This window comes from Scophthalmus maximus, chromosome 3 (assembly GCF_022379125.1).
Source record: "Scophthalmus maximus strain ysfricsl-2021 chromosome 3, ASM2237912v1, whole genome shotgun sequence".
Lineage (NCBI taxonomy): Eukaryota > Metazoa > Chordata > Actinopteri > Pleuronectiformes > Scophthalmidae > Scophthalmus > Scophthalmus maximus.
Genome location: NC_061517.1, coordinates 25,398,095 through 25,414,814, shown reverse-complemented (window position 1 = coordinate 25,414,814; position 16,720 = coordinate 25,398,095). Strand labels below are relative to the sequence as shown.

General features: G+C 43.6%; 1 protein-coding gene across 1 annotated transcript; it reads right to left on the bottom strand.

Annotated features, from left to right (window-relative positions):
• Positions 1-362: 362 nt before the first annotated feature.
• Positions 363-16,265, bottom strand: man1b1b (mannosidase, alpha, class 1B, member 1b). The gene is made up of 14 exons (XM_035638764.2): positions 15,879-16,265; positions 14,045-14,164; positions 13,257-13,365; positions 12,167-12,285; positions 10,839-10,978; positions 10,651-10,754; positions 10,226-10,405; positions 9,908-10,056; positions 8,683-8,871; positions 7,897-8,087; positions 6,859-6,979; positions 5,887-6,081; positions 5,466-5,597; positions 363-4,677 (listed from the first exon to the last, which is right to left on the bottom strand). Exons 2-14 carry the CDS (start codon positions 14,147-14,149, stop codon positions 4,459-4,461), a joined length of 1,953 nt encoding a protein of 650 aa, XP_035494657.2. The 5' UTR covers positions 14,150-14,164; positions 15,879-16,265; the 3' UTR covers positions 363-4,458.
• Positions 16,266-16,720: the final 455 nt, after the last annotated feature.

Sequence of the window (16,720 nt, the reverse complement as noted above, 5' to 3'; positions counted from 1 at the left end):
ACTCACCTCCAGTACTCAGTCATACAGTTTACTGGTGCTTCCACTTTAGAACTGCACGCAGGGGTGTAGCACCAAATTCTGGGCCCTATACATGAGCAGTCTTTGTGGGGCCCCCTCCACCACCACTACACCCCGAACACCCAACCCCATTTAAGTACTTTGCTATGGTTAAAGGAGGTTCGTTTAGAGTATCATGCTTGAGAGAACAATATTTTCTTCATGTTTATTGAAGTATTCCCCAGGTATTCCACAATGCAAAAAAATTACTTAGAAATATAAAATCTTGCTCGCTGTGATGGGTTCAGGACGTCCTGGTTGTGTGAAAGGTCTCCAGAGTCAATGATCCACCCGAACGTTCCGTGTCTGTTCAATAAAATCTCTTTTATTTTTTTATTTTTTAAAGAATTGAAGAAGATTCAGCTTCTATTTTACACCAAGTGACATCAGCGATACATTTTGACCCAATGCCGGTGCTTCTCCATCGGAAAAAGATTCTTTCACACGTGTCCCACACTCACATACAACATCCCGTCGCACATCATCAGCACAGAGGTCACACACAGGGGACACGTCGACACACAAGCGACAGTGACTGTGAGGAGGTCAGTGCTTAACAACGTTATCTGAAGGATTCAAATTTCTGCCCTTGACTTAAAAATAAAAAAAATTGCAGTCTTTTCTCTGATGGACAAACACACAAGCTTTTGCGGTCGTCCTCCAAGCGTGAGCATTGTTAGTGATAATAATATCACGGGTAAACTGGGGGGCAGACGGCGGCTGCGTTGATCGTGATTGTAATGTATTTCAGATGTGATCCTGGATTGACCTGCATTCCGTCAGTCCAGGAACACTTCAGGGACAGTTGTCATTTTCCAATCGCCTCCATCGACGGTTAATCTGACACGACGTGAAACACGTGGGTCTGCAACCACGGCTCACGCGTACTCCAAACCGCATCAGCAAGTTCACGCCGTTTCATCACTTTGTCTGAGATGGTGTACGACAGGCAAATGGACCACGGCTCCTTCAACCAAAGATCACTGAATATGCGACACGTGACGTACATGTAATTCAGAACGGCAGTGTATGTTCGCACGAGCTAAAAATTCATGATCCTTTCCTATTTTTGACTATCAGAGCCTCCCGCCCCAACTACACCAGCTGCTCCAAGATGGAACTCTTGTATAAGTGATGTTGTAAAACTTACATCGCAGTCAACTGTTCATGTACTTCATGACACTTTAATGGGATTTTTCTCGTGATACGGCTGTAAATGATCTGATGGGGACGACCGATCGTGGGGCACTGGGCTCGGATACTTGACAGGTCTGGCTGTAAATGATGAAATCTGTGTGTTTGTGTGTGAGAGAGAGGGTGTAGCTGTTAAATGCAGAGTTAGTTGTTCCTGAAAGATGTGGCTTTGGAGAAAAATGGCTTTTTAGTCGTTTAAAAAACACAAAACCAAACACCACGGCTGATAATATCTCCAGCTCGTCTTTGGCTCAGGAATTATGCCGAGACGCATCCGGGGAGGGGATCACGCAGAGCCCTCGTAGGCAGGGTTTAAACACACGCACGCACGCACACACACGGGGAGAGATTAACATCATGTAAACCTAATGATTGCTCTGCGGGACTGCTGGAAAAAATCAATCCCTATTTTCGTCGGTCAAGTGTAAAAACACCCACGAGCTGCAGCGATCACAATCACAATCACCATAGTAGCTCAGCAGCGTATGCACGTGTAAAAATAGTTTGGATGGATAGAAAATGCACATTGACAGACAGTTATCAGTTGGTCTTTAGAATGTTGCCTGAGGCAACGTTGAAGGCACGTGAGGAAAAGGAAACCAGGATATACAAAATGAGTTTGGTCTCAATTCAAAGTCAAAGTTCTTAATAGTAACAACTTCAAGTTTGAGATATGATGTGAACTAGTGGTATTTACGGGAAGGACTGTAACGCTGCTCTTAAGCGACCACGACAACAACAACCAGAATTCAGACAGCTGCAATCACAACTATAAATATAAACTAGAAATCAATATATTAGCTACATTTTATATTTAAAAATCTAATTGTTCATTTCTCTCACAGAAAAAACAACAACAAAAAAACCTTACAAAGGAAAATAAAAGAAGAATGAAATGGAACATTCAGTGAGAGGAGCAGCTGCTCAGGACACACACACACACACACACACACACACACACACACACACACACACACACACACACACACACACACACACACACACACACACACACACACACACACACACACACACACACACACACACACACACACACACAAATGCAAGGAAATAGAGAAAACCCATCGGAGCTACAAACCCCTTGCTGCCCTGAAAGAAAACAAAAGCTTCACAGTTCGTAAGTAAATCTGCCGCCCGACAACAGCTGGAATAAATTCACGTGTGTCCCGTGTGCAGGATGCTGCTGCTGCTGCTGCATTCATGTCATATGGGAGAACAGAGCTGCAAGGCTGAAGGCAACAATGTGGTTGGTTGTTGTGTTTCGTTATATAATAATCAGACGATTTCTAGAAAACTGAGGAGACAGTTCACGAATGAAATTCATTAACAGGACTGTACTTTTTGCTAATCCATTAGTAAATTCATATACCTAAAAAAGTCAGTGTGCCATAATATTGATCCAAAAAATGCAGAAATTACCCAAAACGGCCTAAACGAACCAGATTGGATGAGAGAACTTCCTCAATGTTGAAGTAAATGACTCATTGTAAACAGCGAGATCAGATGATAAAATGCAGTATATCGCAGAAGCTCCATCTCCACCAGCTGCTCCATTCAAATGATGAGCACCTACGTGTCTTATTGGGCTTATTATAAAGGCTTTATAGGTTCTATTTAATGGTTTTTAATATAATTTACAACGACGTCACTGTTGTTGTTTTTTTCCATGGGTTATCGTTCGGACATTTTTGGGTTGCTAGGTTATAAAAAATAGTTTCAGTAGGCATATCTGTCTTTGCGTTGAGCCATGAATACTTGCACACGACTGGTCAGCGACATCCACCAATCACAGTTGCTTCCCGAGCAATGCCCTCTCCTTGACCTGAAGTGACAGAGTGGGATTTTGCGTGCGGTAAAACCCCCCCCCCTCCCCGTGTCCTGTGTGACATGAATGCAGCGCGGGACAGCAAACGCACAGACTCCCTCTAAGCCTGGCATTAAAATGTGTCTCGTATCTATATATGATTTCGGTATAAGTGCACGTCTCCCGTGTCCACGCTGAGACCCGATCACTCAGTCCAGCTCACGTCACATCCTCCTCTCACTTGTTTCGGTCCAAAAATCACAAAAAAAGAGAGAAGTAGATGAATGGAAGGAGTTGGCAGCCGATCGTGAAGCTGTATTCTTTCTTTCTTTCTTTGTTTTCTCGATTGGTTTCGTCTTCACTCCGTCCACAGGGAACTTGAATAACATGAGGACTGAGGAGAGGACTGCCTCCTGTGTTTACTGGCTAACGGCTGCTACCCCACTGGTTTGGAACAGTCTCGCAATTTTGTATTTCCACCCAAGTCCTTTACACCTGTCTTCAATGTGGTCACAATGTGTCCTCGGCCAACTCTGGAGGTGATTTGGACAATCTGTCAATCACCCAAAACACATTTTAATGCCAGGTGTAAATTGAGGTAATAGACTGACAGTACGCTCGTGCCCTAATCAAGAAGCTTCAGCATCTGAGAATGGTTCACGCGAGAGCACTTAATGACTACATACATTGTGACGAGTCGCGACCACGTGCTGACACGTCAGCAGAGCGGTCCGGGTCTCGTCCAGCAGGCAGCGACTGGTTTCACACCCAGCACCGGGGTCAGACCGCCAGACGCTCGCTTTGTGCCACAACGGAACACGATCCGTTTCAGAAAGGTCTCCATGGTAACTGGAATACAACGCAGGGGGTACAAATTAAGACGTGAAAGTGTTTGGAGGTTTTCTCTGGAATGAAAATTGTGAACAAAATACAAGCTAGGAGCAGCCTTATACTGAAAATACCCAAATCACCCTTCAAACACCCGTGCCGGTCCAACCCGACGCTCCACCTCTCGCCCTCGACATGTGATTAAGACAGTCAGGATCTTCATTTCTTCTCCGGTGCTGATGTTATCTGGGTGTTAAAGAGAACAAAAGCGTCCCTCCGCTACTCCAGAATGCACTCTGTCGCTAGTAGAAATCCACACAACGAAAACTGAACAAATAAGCCAATCAGACTCCTGTCATTTTTCTACGGCTGTTGGCGCGTAGCAAACAATAGGGCCAATCAGGAAAGAGGCTTTTTCCATCTGTGCTCAGGGTCGTATTGGCAGCGTTCGCTTACTGAGACAGATGAGACAAAGCCACCGTCTTGGTGTTAGACCAACCCTGAGATATTTTGTTATGTATGATGTATATACATGCCGCCCATTTGAATTCTTCTCAGTTTGTGTGCGTGTCAGTGGAGGGCCATATAGGCAGAGGATGAGCTTCGGTGTTGAAGACAAAGCGGTCTAGGCTGATGAGGTCGGGGTCGTCTGCGAAGAGCAGGTACAGATACTTCAGGGTCTCTCCCAGGAAGAAGCTCTCCATCTTGTCTTGGGGACTGGTGTAGTCTGGGTCACGCACGTTATTGATGGATGTGTAGCCACCAGAGGAAACCTGCAACAACCACCATCACAAATCAGTCACCATATCTTATAAAGATGTAAAGAAGAAAGTGGGTTTTTTTTTTCTTCTTATCCACAAAATGCACACAGCCACAGTTTGGAAGTGCCTATAAATAAATTCCACACTAGGTGGATAGGTTTACCCTATACTATTACAGGCAAATGAGGTAAATAAATAAAAAAAAAAGAACGAAATGAAAAATAATGCCAAATACCCATCGATTTTGAAATCGGTTAGAAATTGGGTCCTTTAATATTCAAAAGCACAGCCTGCCGCCAGGAACCCAGACCAACATGTTCCTGTGAGTCACCTGAAGACCTTTGCTGCCACGTCAATAAAAAAGTCATTTTTATTCATGAAGCACATTTAAAAACAACAGGAGCTGACCAAATTCGGCGTCTGTCGCACTAACCACTAGGCCAAAACTGGGAGTTAAAGCGCCATCCGCCAGCGCGTCTCTTAAAGTGTTGACGAGTGATGATTACAAACTGAACTCTTAGTGTTGTGTGGTGCGGTCCGCACCATTTTTTGGGTTTTTCAATTTATGGAGCGTAAAACCCTGATTTTTCCCCCGGCGCGCACACAAAAGCGACAGCTAACAAACGTTTTCTGGAAATATTCGATGATCATTACAAAACCTGTATTGCTTTAGAATCACTAATTGCCCCTTTAATGGCCCCACACTGGTGTGCACTGGACAACAGACCCGCATACAAGACGATTCTGTCCCGACGAGGATCACCTCAGACACCGACCCATGGCCGAGACATTTCACCCACCTTGGTGTACTTGTTAAAGTTCTTGAGAATCTCCCAACCCCACTCCTGGTACTTGTGGTCCTTGGTAAACCTGTAAAGGTAGAAGAGACTCTCCACCGTCTCTGGTCGGAGGAGGTTGTGTCTGTCGGCGAGCTGACGTAGACAACACAAAGGAGAGACACACAGTAAATTACAAGTCACGTCTGAGTTTTAATATCTGTTGAATTGAGACTTCTGTCACATTTTGCTTGTTCCCTGCATGTCTACAGTAAGGCACTTTCTGCAGCAACCTCAGTCAAATGTCTGCCCCCCCGGCATTTAGGTAATGCCCTAACACAAAATCACATAAAATTAATTTACACGATATGTTTTTAAACGGACACTAATGGATAAGTAGGATCGGGCGGTGCGTGGAGCTTCTTGCCGCGTGGTCTCTACCTACTTTCACTTCGATGTCTCGGATGCTGCCCTCGTGCATGTTGAAGTGGACGATCTCCGGACTGAGGCCCGTCTCCATCTGGACGTACATCTGGTAGCAGGTCTCCATCAGCTGTGTGGCCAGATCCATGTGATCGGCGGGCAGCCCATTGTGAGCACCGAGGGCCAAAGTTCCCGGCAGGAAACACACTAGATGGTCCTGAGTTAACACACAAATACATCTGAGTCCGCCAAACTCGAAGGATCAGGTGATAACGGGGCGGTGAGTTCATTTTTTTATGATTTGCCATCTTCATCTGTTAGACGAATGACTTATGACTGATATTAGCAGTCATCACTGACACCAAATTACAAACACTATATTTTGTTATGACTTGAAACCAATTTAAGCAAAAATCTACATCCAGTGTAGGTGTAGTAATGTGATGGTCTGCCATAAACAGCTCCAGCGCTCCTTGGACCCTTATTCCGAGAGATATTTCCCTCAATTGGTGTTTTGATGATGATGTTGGAGAGAATTATCGGTCCAACATCTACTATACGTGTTCTATTGTGTTGAGATCTGGTGACTGCAAAGGCCAAAAAATATGATCTATATCATTTTCATACGAATAATCAAAACCCCCCGTTCCCTTAGGATGGGGGAAATGTCATCCTTGTTGAGGAATTTCTGTACTGTATCCCTCTCCTGAGCAAATGCAAAGATGAGTGTTCTCAGGCACTATGCAAGGTCATCTTTTCTTTGGCAAGCCCAGGCAGTCGGTGGGTAGCTGAAGGCTGTCTCGGGCGCGTCATAGTCGCGGAATTTGTGTTAAATACAGAGTGTTACTACGGAGATAGCTATTCTGTCTGTGAGATGACGACATTACTCTGACAGAGCTAAATACACCTACAGAGACCGGATATAGGCAGATTGTCTTGTAACACGATACACTGTGAACCTTGAACCTTGAGGATGGTTTCGGATGTTACTGACCATTTTGGGGCTGAACTGTCCGTGGGAGACTTCTCCAACGAAGGTCAGGCCATTAGGAGAAGACTTCTGCAACAGGTTCTTCTTCACACCTTCTATTGCCTGCAGATAGTCATCCAAGAGCCTGGAGAATAAACACACACACATTTAATGAGAAACAGTGTTCCATGTTTAACGATTAATTACACAGTATCCACAGGGTGAAAAGCAGGAGGGAAGAAATTGAACTCTGGAGATTTACAAGCTATCAATGAGGATGACAATTTCCTATGTACATGATACATGTACATACATGATATGATCCTATATTCCCCCCACAACAGAAATGCAAAAGATTACTTCTTCAATCATTCATTAATTCACTGTCTAACGTTTGGATATTAGACTAAAATAAAAAATAGTTTTCAGCCAACACCCAAAACCCTATTATGACAAGGTAAAAAGTGTATTTTAGATTTTTTTGTAAATATTTTGAGAAGGAAAAAATTAAATATCAAAGTCATATATGTATTCAGACACTGCAGGCGCCTATTTTGGCACATTTCTGAGTTAAGATGAATGCTGAGAGGGAACATGATAACAAGCCTGCAGTGAAATGTAACCTCAGGTACATTTGTTTCATTTGTTTAAAAAAAGGCGGAGAGTGTGTGCACAACTTTGAAACTCTATGCCTGCTTAATAAGTAAAATTGTGATATTTTAGAACCACCATTGCTGATCCATAACCATCGCTGATATGACTTGGTGAAATGGATAAAAGAGCGCGCCGCTCCGGTTAAACCACGGAGGAGAACGACCCAACCAGCGGAGGTGGTGGAGATCTACACTTCTCATCTCATGCGTGACCTCTCTGGAATCCAATAGACGGAACTCTGTTGTATCAACCCAAGCGTTCTACTGATACTCAGCTGACACAAACGTTTACTTGTCAAATTTACGGTGTAATCGCTTACTGTGTGTGTGTGCGCGACCTGATATGGCCCTTCAGTTATAAAAACTCATAGTGGCATGTTCGTTCAAGTGGACGTGCGGCCCGACTCACTGGCTCTCCCTCTTGCCCCCCTGGATCCACTGCTTCAGCAGGTATTCGTAGTAGCTGTCCGCTCTGGCTCCCAGTGTGTAGATGCCTTGGTGGGTGAATTGTCCACTGTTGGTGTTGATGAACATGGGCACGAGACCGTCCAGCTTGCCGTCCAGCTTGTGAACCTGATTCATGACCTCGGCCACTGCGTCCTGAAAGGTCAAGGTGAGCGGTCAACAAGGTGAGATGTGGGCGTTTTTGGGTACATTCGTTTAATGACTCAAAGTAACAAAAAAGTTTTTTAAAAAAATCATAAATGAACAGAAAAGGAATTATAATTGTAAAACCCAGACTACGCTGCCAATATATGCAAAAAATTATCTCTCTGCAATATAGATTTCTGAAAATCCCTGTGTCTGAAATACTTCAATAGGAGTGAATACTGTAAGTGAGCACCTGACATTTTTTAAATAAAAAAAGTTCAGCAAATAATATCAATAATAAACATCTCATTTAAAGAAGAGACGATGTTGTTTCTTACACTGAAATCATGAGTTTGTCCATGTCACAGTCTCAAACCAAACTCAGCTCGGTGGGATTTTGTCACCTTCACCTTGGTGAATTTGAATAATAACAAATTTCGAGAACTGCCAAGCAGTTTTAAAACAACAATTAGAGATTGGAAGTGATTTTCTGTCAGTGTTGTTCACATAATGCCACAACAAATCAAGTTGTGTCAGCAATAGTACAGAGGGAAAATGTGCTGGCCAGAGCCTGGGTCAGCACACGTCTTGGTCAGTTGGTCACCTCGTACTGCGGCTCCTGGGTGAGGCGGCTGAGCTCCCTGAACTCCAGCTGGATGCTCGTCACCTCAGCCACAGTGCTGTCTGAGGTCCAGCGAGGGGGGTGGGCCGTGCCTTTTCCGATGTTCACATCGGAGTACGGGATCTTGGACGGGGTGTTGAAGGCCGGCATCAGCCTGGAGCCAATGTCCTTCTGTAGAGGAAGGATGCAGATAACGTATGGATGTTTGCGGCTAAGCGACAGTGAAAACCAGAATGGTCAGTGTCATCTGCCAAGGACTTTGATTTGTAAATTTTGTGGGTGATGCGCAGCTTTATTGAGTGTAGCTTTAGTCGTGTGGCTGTTTGGGGGTTTAAGGTGTGTTTTTCCTCTTCTGTGTTGAAGACACTTGAACCTTTTGATTCGCAGTTTACATCTCATTTCAGATGCAAATGTCTTATGTTGTTTTTCATTACTTGAGGCAAAAGTGATAAAGGATTTTTTCTTAATAATCTTAATCTTTGAGTGAATCAACAGTGTTAAACTGCAACAATTCAGGTCAAAGATTAAGTAAGTGTTATCAAATGTGAAGAGTTTCTGTTTCTTGGAAATTCACTAGGAGCTAATTTTGGTACATTGCATCATTTCTCTTTGTTTGAGATTAATGTTTTATTTATTCATTTTCTCCATTTCTGAATAAACCCAAAAACTTTTCCTGCATTATGTCCTGCGGAAAAGGGTTTTCGTCTCACCACATATCAGACATCAGATACTGCAAAAATGATATCTGAGTATGTACACGGGGCCTTGAAATCAAGATTAGTTACACTATGCGTATCTTTCAACAGGGACAGGAAGCAACTGGGATTAATGGGAATAAACCCAAAAGGTGCTTGGCAATAAGACAAAGATTTTTGTAAGTGAAAAGCAATCTTTCAGATGAGCGGCTCTTGTGTGTAAAGATATATCTGAGCACCGAGGAGGATCAGAAACCATTAATCTTCTCACAGCTTTGATTTGTATTTGTTTCTATTTGGCACTGAGGGCAACACCTACAGGCTGGTTCAAAACAACGGCTCAAGTATTTTAAAAGCGGTAACGCTCTGTCGGCACAGTTGTTGGCAGATTCAGTGCAAGGGAGAAGGTGCTGCTGTGTTTTCATCAGGGCGTTCAAAACTCGCCTGCATCGTTTCTTGTTCATGTGGTCATAAAGGTTTACGAATGAGAGCGTGTGCGCGTGTCGACTCACAGCTTTATCCAGGAACAGGGCGTCTCCAGTCAGATGGTAGGTGCTCAGCAGGCCTCCAAGGATGCGGATGGTGCTCTCAAACAGGTTGACGTCTACATTCTTGTTGAATGTCAGCTCTGCGGCCACCCACGCCTTTGCTTCCTCAAATTCTGCAACACAACATCACAGAAGGATTTGCCGCTATACATGAAAATGCGACTGGTGTGTGGACAAAACAAAACATCATCTTGGGGTTTTGGAAAACACGATCGACATCGACATTTTTTACCATTTTATGACATTAATGGACCATGTTTAGTATTGGAAGGCAGAGCGTACCTTCTTTAAGCCCCAGGATCCACATGGTATCCAGGGCATCGATCAGTGTCAAACCCAGGCCAAACCACTCGCCGTAGGACCTGGAGATGGGCCTAAGCTCGTCGTGGCCCCAAGCAAAATCTTTATAGCCCTTCCATGCATGTCTGAAGGCTTCCCGCACCGCCTCCGGCCGGTCAGAGTCTGGAACACACAGCGCACACAAGATGCCGGTTTAATATCACATGTCTTAAAGTCGACTCCAAAACAAACGACTGAATTCTGTCAAATGCTAAAGTGGAAGTTAGTTTTATATAGTCATACAAACAAAGACAAGCCTGTTAAGAGACTGTGATGCACTTTATTAAGAAAAAAAACAACCAAATACGTAATTTCAAATGCTAATTCATAACTAATAAAGATCTTTCTTACATAAAAACAACAGATACCTGACTCGTTAGAGGATTTGGCTTCTTGGTTGGCAGGTAAAACCTTTCCCCCATCCTTGGTGCCCTCTGTGGCCGGTGCAGTGTCGATCACCGCCCCACGCCAGCTGAAAGTCACCAGTGGATTGAGAAATAAATATGACATTGAACATGGACAGAACTCAACACAGTGATCGCATTCCAAGTGTCACCTTATGACTCCCTCCTCCTCCCTTTCTTTCTTGCCGCCAGCCGTCTTGTCCTCGACCGCTGTGTTTTCCGAAGTGTTCCCTTTCCTCGGAAAGCGATTCTGAAGGACGGGCGGACCCCTCTTATTGGATAACTTCCTCTGCTGCAAATGGTGACGCAAACAAGAAAAAGTATCACACCATTAAAATCTGCACTACATGTAAGCAAGTTGTAAGAAGATTGATCATATCACAGAAAAATGTTATCTGCACCTTCCCAATAGTTCTGCTTCAAATAAAATGTCATCAGTGTAGAGCTGCAACAGCTAATCGATTAATCGATTAGTAATTGATTACTTAATTAATTGCCGACTATTTTGATAATCGATAAATTGGTTCAAGTAGTTTTTATGGGGAAAAATTCAAAATTCTCTGATTTCAGCTTCTAAAATGTGAATATGTTCTGGTTTCTTTCTCCTCTGTGACAGTGAACTTAATATCTTTGGTGTGTGGACAAAACAAGACATCGTCTTGAGGTTTGGGAAACTTTTTACGACATTTTATGGACCAAACAACTAGCAGCCCTACATCAGTGACACCTCTTTCCTCTGTGGTTTGTTACTGAATTACTACTTTGACAGACTCATTTTCCGGCGAACAAATTTATAACTGGATGACTTGAATTTGTTAGGTGAGCTCAGGGTGCGATTTGCCGGGGGGATGCGTGGGATTTCCCCCCTTCATATCCCCACCTCTGCTGAATTATTTTTACCTCCAACCTCAAAGTGATCAATGCTGCTTCACCAATAGACCATATAAAATACATAAAATATACATTTTTAAACTAAGTGAAGCGCTGTAATGTGAACAGTCTATAGTGCGATAGAACGATACAATCCGAAGCGGACCACCCACTGTCAGCGCTCGTCCCGCATGGAGACATTTACGGTTAATTAACCATCCTGGTTCCATCAGCCTTGATCACGGTCTGCACGGCTTTCCATAATATGCATGAACATTTGGAAGGGGGATTTAATTATTTTATGTAGGGGTGCACTGATCAACCGGCCGGTTCATCTGCGGATCGAAAGGTAAGCTTTGGCCAAAAAGGCAAGCACAAGTAAGCTAACCAGAGTCATGTTTATATAAACCTCGCCATCCCTACTTCTAAGTGATGCTATGGTCACCTGACGGGATGATGGGTTTCACAATTCATAGTGATAGTGATTGATTAGAACTATCAAAACATATTTCTGAATGTAAAAGGTGCAAAGGAAAATTTCAAGCGCATCATTTCATTTGAGAAAAACCTTGTGAGAGCCTTCAGAGAACAGAGGTAGAGGTTTACATACCTGGGATGGTGGTTCTGGCAGTGCAGGATGTCCCAGTCTGACAGGCTCAGGCAGCACGTGAGGGACGACAGGCCTCAGGACGCTGTTGCTTTCTGTCTCCTGCTCCTCATCTGAAAGGCCTCCACATACAGAGAGAAAAGACTTGGTATGAAAATATTACTGAAGGTCCCGATTAGAACCTCAAAAGGAACATGTCCCACTGATGAAAGATTTGTACATCTGTATGTTTTGACACCGGGGGCATCCCTGAGAAATTGCATGTTTCTTGATTTTCTTAATATGCAATATGTACATACAACCTCTGCTGCAAACAGGAATGAAATCATAATGAACTGTTAATCATTTCATCAACTGACTTCAAAAGGATTTTGGATTACACAAGGAGAGCTGGACAGGGCTGTAGAAGGGCATCAACCCAGCAGCAGGACCGGAATCTGCTCCTTTGTGCAAGGAGGAACAGGAGGAGCACCGCACGGGCCCTACAACATGACCTCCAGCAGGCTAGTGGTGTGCATGTTTCTGACCAAACTGTCAGACCTCCTCTACAGGGACCTGTTCTCACAGCCCGGCACCGTGCAGCTCGATTGGCATTCGCCCAGAGAACACCTGATTTGGCAGGTTCGCCATCGGCGCCCCGCTGTCTTCACAGACGAGGGGAGGTTCACACTAACCACGTGACAAGCGTGAAAGAGTCTGGAGACGCTGTGGCGAATGTCACGCTGCCTGTAACATCATCCAGCATGACCGGTTTGGTGGTGGGTCAGTGATGATCTGGGGAGGCATACACTTGGAGGGTCGCACAGTCCTCCATGTCATAGCCAACGGTACCCTGACTGCTGTCAGGTACCGGGATGAAATCTTCTACGCTTTCAGACACCGACATCATTCTGGCTGCAGCTGGACACTAGTCAACGAGACAGCTTTTCACCTCAACGAGAAATATCGTCACGTTTTAATATCGCAAGGTTCTCGTGGCACAAGATCACGTCACACCCCTATAAAATACTTATCATTCTGTTGGCATCAAGGTCGTGACAGCATGCCAGAAATGGGATCCCATGGGGAATGTTAAACGTATAGAGAGCCTTACCTCTGAGGTGTTCAGTGACAATAGGATAGGTGGCAAGTCCACAAATGAACAGCAGGACGAGGATGGAGAAAATGAGGCTCCGCTGCAGCCTGGACAGCTGCTTCCATTTCTGCAGGCACACAGAAGAGTGCAACGTCGAGAATAATGTCAGTTTCACTACTTGAACACGATGAGATCATTCGCACAAACCACTACCAACCACTGTGCAAGTACTGCGAAGCCCGATAACTACAATGTAGAGGAAATGTTCGAACACTGTGAGGAGTCAAATTGCAGTGCGGACACTGTAGCTTAGGCTTTGTGATTCACCACTGACCCAGGGCTTTCATCACTCATACTCTGCTACAGAATTATATACTACACAATACTAAGTGCAGTGCTAAATGCACTATTTGGAAAAGGTGCTACAAGCATTCCTTAAAAATTCTGAGGAGATCCCTTTGCCTTCAAAGATAGAATGCTACTCTATATATATTTTATAATCTTAAAAAAAAATAGAACAAATGTTAGTGTGAGTACACAAAATGGCAACTAATGGCCCAATAAAAGTTGACGACAATGGACAAGATGTTACATAGTTCATAGTTAATCTGAATATTTCATCCTAGATATAAGAACCAATCTACATTGTAACATTCTTCAGTTCCACAATAACTTTTTCCACAGATGTACTGGAAAAGTGGAGATGCAATAGTGATGTTCTGAACAGTTCTGAGCAGGGAAAGGAAACAAGAGCACTCTGAACATGAGAGGAGGAAGGGGGTTTTCCTGCTTGATGACCCACTCACCCTCCAGCAGGACTGCCTCCTCCACTGCTTACTGTTGTTGTAGCCACCACTCCCTTGTCCAGCGAGGCTTAAGGATACATAGCCCTGTCGAGACGGCGGGTGCATGGCTGTAACCCAGCCCTGCAGGACGACACGTTGAAGTGCAGTGTGAGTAAGTGGGGAGCTGGATGGGAATTTCAGGCGCGGTGATATGAACGCAGCTCCGAGCAGGCTACGGGGGGAAAGACGCAGCTAGCATGTGGTGTTATTACAATAGGTGTGGTTATGGTATGATTTACACTAGAGCTACAACAGTTAATCTTTAAGTAGTCGACTGCTCAATTAATCGCCAACTATTTTTGATTATGGATATATCGGTTTATCGAGTTTTTATGAAAAAAAAAAAGGTTGTGTCTGATTTCAGCTTCTTAAACGTGAACATTTTCTGGTTTCTTTGCTCCTCTACGACAGTGAACGGAATATCTTTGGTGTGTGGACAAAACAAAACATCATCTTTGGGTTTTGGGGAACACGATCGACATTTTTATGACTTTCTTTGAACCAAGCAACAAGAAAATAATCGACAGATTAATCGATAATGAAAATAACCGTTAGTTGCAGCCCTGATCGACACAGATGCATCAAAGAGTTTGGTAAATCAGACAGGATTAGCATTGCTGTTCTAGAGTTTGATCTCAGAAATAAGGAAGAGGATCAATAATAGAGAAATACTTGCAATACTGTGAGCAGTGCAGTGGATATGATTGGTCTAACAGTCATTTCTTTATGGACACCAGCACATACTGGTATCAAAGGAAATGAAATGTCAGATAAGGTCGCAAAGGATCATTTCATTGATTGAGAAGTGAACTTGAGCTAGACAGAAACCATGAGTATTATTAGACAGACATTGCAGGGAAAGTGGCAAAAGAAATGGGAGGATGAGAAGAAAGGACAATGGTTTTACAGAGTCCAAAGGAAAGTGGGACAAAGGAGGTGTGCAGGAAGGAGCAGGAGACAAGAGACTTAGGTTTGGACACACTGGACTAAACAGTACACTATTCAAAATAGGCCAACATGACATGAGGTGAATGTGACTGCTGGGGGCAAGAAGAAACAATAGAGCATATTATGCTACACTGTCAGAAATATGAGGAAGAGTAGAAGGCATCTGATTCAGAACCCCCAAAAGATAAAAGTGTAATTTGATCTGAAAGATATTTAACAAAAGAACTGAAATTAGTGTCATCGAATCCTCTTTCGGTATCTCGGACGAACTAATGTGATTCATTGAGAAGATACGAGTCAGTTTGTTTTTAATTTATCTTCTGTTTTCGCCAACCAACAACAAAAAAAACTCAATAAGAAGAATGGAATATTAAATATAAACTTAATATTTATTGTATACATTATCCTGTACACACATATATCAGATAATATTGGCCAATATTACCCTTTACAGACATATGACAACGGCCAATATGTTTATGTTAAGACGCCGACTGATATATTGGTTCTGTGCATTTCACGTAAAAAGTTCTACATATTTGGTTGCATTTGTTTTAAAAAAAAAATTATTCATAGTTATTTATAACAAAGCTTATGGCTAAAGTAAAATATCAAGCCTCAAATGAAATCTTAGAAATCAATGACAGATTAAAATATATATCGGCAGATGTATCGGTACTGGAAAGCTTGTACTGCCTAATATCGACATCGGCCCCCAAAAATCCATATCGGTCGGGCTCTAGTACATATAGGCTATATATAAATATATACACATATATACATAATTGATTACAGGGGTCATGAATACAAAGGACTAAGCTTCAACTACAGCATAACTGTGTTTTACCTGTCACACAAGAGGGTGAACTGCTGCAGCCCCCGGTGCGCTCCCCTCGCATGCGGGGCTCGAGGTGACGTTTTGGCGGGTTCACGGCGCCACTCTGGACCGAGGCATGGCCCGAGGCCTACGGCGACCGCTCGTCGTGGGTGAAAAGACCGGAGCACTTTCGAAGTGCAGTTCCAGCCGGACTCAGCTCAGCGGTCACGACGCCGCCGCCTCGGGGGTCTCCTCATGTCTAAGACTCATATTTATAGTCGGACAACGTTAAATAAATGTGCTACTTCCGCGTTTGCCACTTGTAGCTTCCGGCGCGACGCGGCTCACTGACAACAACAAACGTGGACGCCGCAACCTGAGCCATGCTGCCTTCACTGGTGCCCCCAGAAAAATCGGAATTGCCAGTTCTTGTTCTTCTTCTTCTTCTTCTTCGTGGCGGTTGGCAAACAATTTATAGATGCACATTACCGCCACCTTCTGAAATGGAGTGTGGCTAAGAATTCTACTGCATGTGAAAACAAAAAAGCCCCAGAAACAAACAAACAACATAAATAAAATAAAAACAAAAAAATTAAAAAGAACTGCTCTATATTCTTCTAATAATTCCGGTCTTTTTTCAAGAAAATAAATACTGCTCTATATCCCACATACCCTGAGTTCATCTGCATTACTTCTTTAATATTGAATTTGATGTGTTCTCTTCCTAGTTTATGTTGTAAAATCCTACATGCCTCTAGAGATGAGAAGCGTACGTCTCCCACTGAATTACTGGGTTCATTTACAGGGCCGTAGTCAGGAGAACCAAACACAAGACATTTTGAAACCTTGTTGGGAAAAGGAGAGGGGGAAGC